At 50.3% G+C, this 3,686-nt stretch overlaps 1 protein-coding gene across 1 annotated transcript in view; it reads right to left on the reverse strand.

Annotated features, from left to right (window-relative positions):
- Nucleotides 1-3,686, reverse strand: part of SLC12A9 (solute carrier family 12 member 9) — a gene marked incomplete in the record, with an annotated part of 10,828 nt that overhangs the window by 2,107 nt on the left and 5,035 nt on the right. Inside the window, 4 exon segments of the mRNA XM_006155752.3 lie at nt 2,443-2,589; nt 2,777-2,951; nt 3,105-3,297; nt 3,434-3,558. Coding sequence (XP_006155814.2) covers nt 2,443-2,589; nt 2,777-2,951; nt 3,105-3,297; nt 3,434-3,558 — 640 coding nt within the window.

Genomic DNA, 3,686 nt, shown 5'->3' on the forward strand with positions numbered 1-3,686 from the left:
TCTGGCAGCTCCTGCTTTTCAGTTTCAAATAACCAGTGTGGAAATGGGTGATTACTCCTTTTTGTTAAAAGGGAGACTGAGCTTACAGGGAGATTAGAGACCTCTTCTAAGACCCCCTTCTCATGAAGCAGGCTGCTCAAAATTTACCAGTAGGTCAAATTCTGTCAGGAAAATTTACTATTTAAATAAAATGCTTTCTTTCTGTCTCTCCCCTTTTTTTTTTTTTTTTTTTTTAATTTTTGCTGTAGGGTGCATGAACTTGCAGAGAGAGAGGAAAAATGAGAAATCACCCCCCAGGGAGTACAGCCATGCCTTAATCCCTTCTCTTCCATTCTTCTCTCAGGATTTTGGGCATGCACGCACATGCACTAGATGTGATTTTCAAACCACCAGATCCAGGACTTGAACCATGTAGCTGGCCCTAGGATCCAGTGTATTAATCTCCATACCACCTGCTGGCCTGGAAATGCTTTCTCTTTTTTTTTTTTTAAAGGGACCTAAGAGTCTGTGTTTTTTAATATTTTTTAGAATTATTTTATTTAACCTTATTTATTATTATTATCATTATTATTTTTCAATTTGATCAGAGAGAGAGACAGAGGAAGTGAGAAAGCAAGCCACCAGATCCGAGACTTGAACCGTGATTGGCCATGTGGGAGTCCAGAGCCTTTAACCACCATGCCACTTGCAGGCCCCAATGCTTTCTCTTTTTTTTTTTTTAGAATTATCACCCATTGGATAAATTTTATGGACAGGGCCAGTCCAATGGCTTAGTGATTAAGGGCGCCAGGTGCCACATGGCCAACCACATGGTTAGAATATCAGCTCCACTGGCTTGAAAAACTTGCCAGGCATGTATAGGTATGCCCAAAATCCTGACGGGATAGAAAAAGTGAAGGAGATGGGATTGCAGCATGATTATGCCCCACTGAGGGGCACTTTCTCCATCTCCCCATCTCTCTATCTCTGTTTTTCTCTGGCGAATGCGTGCTCTGGCAATTTTTTTTAAAAATTTCATGAACATAGTGATTGCCTTAAACAAAAGGTAGAACTGAAGAAAGTCCAAGTGCCCCGATGCTCCAGGAGCTACTGTGCAATGACACCACCGAACATCTCAGCAGCTGCGAACTGCAGCTGATCTTGCTAAGTGAACCAGCCACAGCCCCTCCTGAGCATGTTCCAGGGTCCCGTTCTTTTCTTTCTTCTCTTTTTTTTCTCCCCCAGAGTTCTGATTTACTGCACAGGGCAATGTCCAACACTGCTGAACTTCAGTCAGACACTAAATGCAGAAGGCATGCACCCAGGTACCAGACCCTGGTATTCAGGGAAGAGAAGGCGGGGGTATGGATCTGAGGTGCTCAGTCACAAAGCTGGGGAGCTGACTTCATAGCCTAGTGGGTAGAGAGCCAGATCCCACATGGCTGACCACAGTTGGAACTCCAACCCTGGCAGCTTGAAACACATGCCAGGTGTTGGGCCAGCCAGTGGTATGGTGGTTAAGATGGCTGGATTCCATATGGCCAACTGTGCAGTTCACGTCTTGGACCCAGCAGCTTGAAAAACATGCTGAGTGTGTGCCCAAAATCCCAAGAGAAGAATGAAGGAAAAGGGGTTGCAGCATGGCCATCCCTCATGCGGGGTGCTTTCTCACTTTGCTCCTTTCTCTCTGTTTCTCCATGAAATGCATACACCCTATAGTAAAATAACCAAGACAAACAAACAAAACAAAACAGAAAACCATGGCAGTGTGTCCATGTGTGCGTAAAATCCAGACAGGATGGAGAAATGCCGAAGGGACTGAAGTCTGGCCACACCCCATGGGGGAGTACTCACTCATGTTCTCTTTCCCCCTCTATTCCCCTCCCTCTCTTCCTGCTTTCTCTTTCTCTGCCAAGTGCATGCACCCTCCATCAATTAAAAAGAAAATCACGAGGCTAGGATTCTTTCACTCCATCCAAAAGCATCAGCCAACATACCCTCCTGCCTCCTTCATGGTGACTGGGACCATGTTACACCATTCCCTACTTCTCGGCCCCTTTCGATGCCTGGCTAAGTCACCATCTCTCTATAAAACCTCTGCTGCCCACATCAGTGCACTGTGGTCTTCCTTTCTCTCTACCCTGGTGGTTAGGTACTATCTGCCCTAGATTTCACGGGGTAGCCAGAGACTCAAATAATTCTGCCATTGTCTCCAGAAAATATGCTCTTTAGAGCCTAAGCCCCAATTTTGGTTCAAAATAAATAAATAAAAGCAGAAACCCAGGACAGTGTCACTGCATCTCTAGTCTTTAGCATCTCCTGTTAGACCTGATCACACACTACCTATGGCTGTTATCTTTACACACTGTCTTATCTGCACTAAATTGTGAGGTCCTCTGGCAGTTTACAATCTGTGGTCTACACTGCAGGGGGACAGGGAAAACCCAGGGAGGAGCAGCTCACCAAGGCCTGAGATTCGCAGCAGATGCTGTGCCCCCTGACGCACCGAGGGTGAGAGGGTGAGGTCCACAAAGGCCTTCACTTGGGCCCGGTCCACCAGGCTCAGCCATGCCCCGTACTGCTGCTGCACGGGGTCCGAGGGCAGGGAATCTGCAGAGAAGGTAAGGAAAGGAAGGCAGCAAATGTTGGCCAAACTCGTTTACTCTCTCCTCACAGAGTCCAGGTCCCCACTGGGTCTGGGCAGGGCTAGAGCTGGGCTGTGGAGGGGTCATGTGGGAAGAAGCCTGAGACATCTGAGGGGAGCAGAAAGGCAAGAGTGAGTGGGAAAGTGACTCACCAAGGTCTCCCAGGGTGACATGGCCCAGGACGTAGAGTCCCCCCTTCTTGAGCTGGTTGGCCAATCGCAACAGAGGCAAGGCACCCCGGGGGTTCCCTACCAGGAGCAGCAGCTGGGGCCGCCAGAACTTCACGTGCTCCTTCCGGACATCCAACCGTAGCAGGTATTTGCGCACCTGGGGACAGGGACCAGGTAAGGGGAGGAAGGGCTGGGATGGGCAGCCTCAATTCAAGCCTCCTGTACAAGGACACCAACTCCAGCTGAGGGAGACAAAGCACCCCACTCCCGCTTTCTTAGACTGCCTCCCCACCCGCACCAAGCTCCCAACCTGATGGAAAAGCAAGGCCTGGCTGACGTAGCCCCAGCTGCTGGGGCCTCCTCGTGCGGTGAGCAGGGCAGAAAGCAGGCCCATGAGCAGGAGGGAGCCTCCTGCGGCCCCAGGGCTGATAAGAAACATCATGAGCAGGCAGGAGGCCACCCCCAGCAAGCAGGTGTGCCAGGAGAACAGGCTGAAGGTGGGGCTAAGGTAGATGAAGAGAAGAGGAAGGGAACTCAGAGCTGCCCTGAACACACAGCCAGCCACTTCCCTCTCCCCAAACCGTGTCCTTCCCATCCTTCCTCCCTTTCTCTGTAGACCCAGACATCTTAGTCGCTCACCGGAAGTTGGGAGCCGAAGCCCACTCCAGGCTCAAGCAGGACAGGTCCACTGCAGCATAGGCCACCAAGTAGAAGACTGTGACCACAGCAGCCAGTGTGTTCAGCTTCCCAGCCAGAAGCACCAGCTGGGCAGGGGACCAAGAGGTGCACTGATTCAAACGCTAATGCACTCCTACCCACAAAATGCCAACACATCTGCCTTTTCATAGATGTCCCCCCCCCCCGCCTGCGCCTAAGCCCTTCCCAATCCTGC

This window comes from Tupaia chinensis, unplaced genomic scaffold, assembly GCF_000334495.1.
Source record: "Tupaia chinensis unplaced genomic scaffold, TupChi_1.0 Scaffold000465_1, whole genome shotgun sequence".
In the NCBI taxonomy this organism is placed as follows: Eukaryota; Metazoa; Chordata; class Mammalia; order Scandentia; family Tupaiidae; genus Tupaia; species Tupaia belangeri.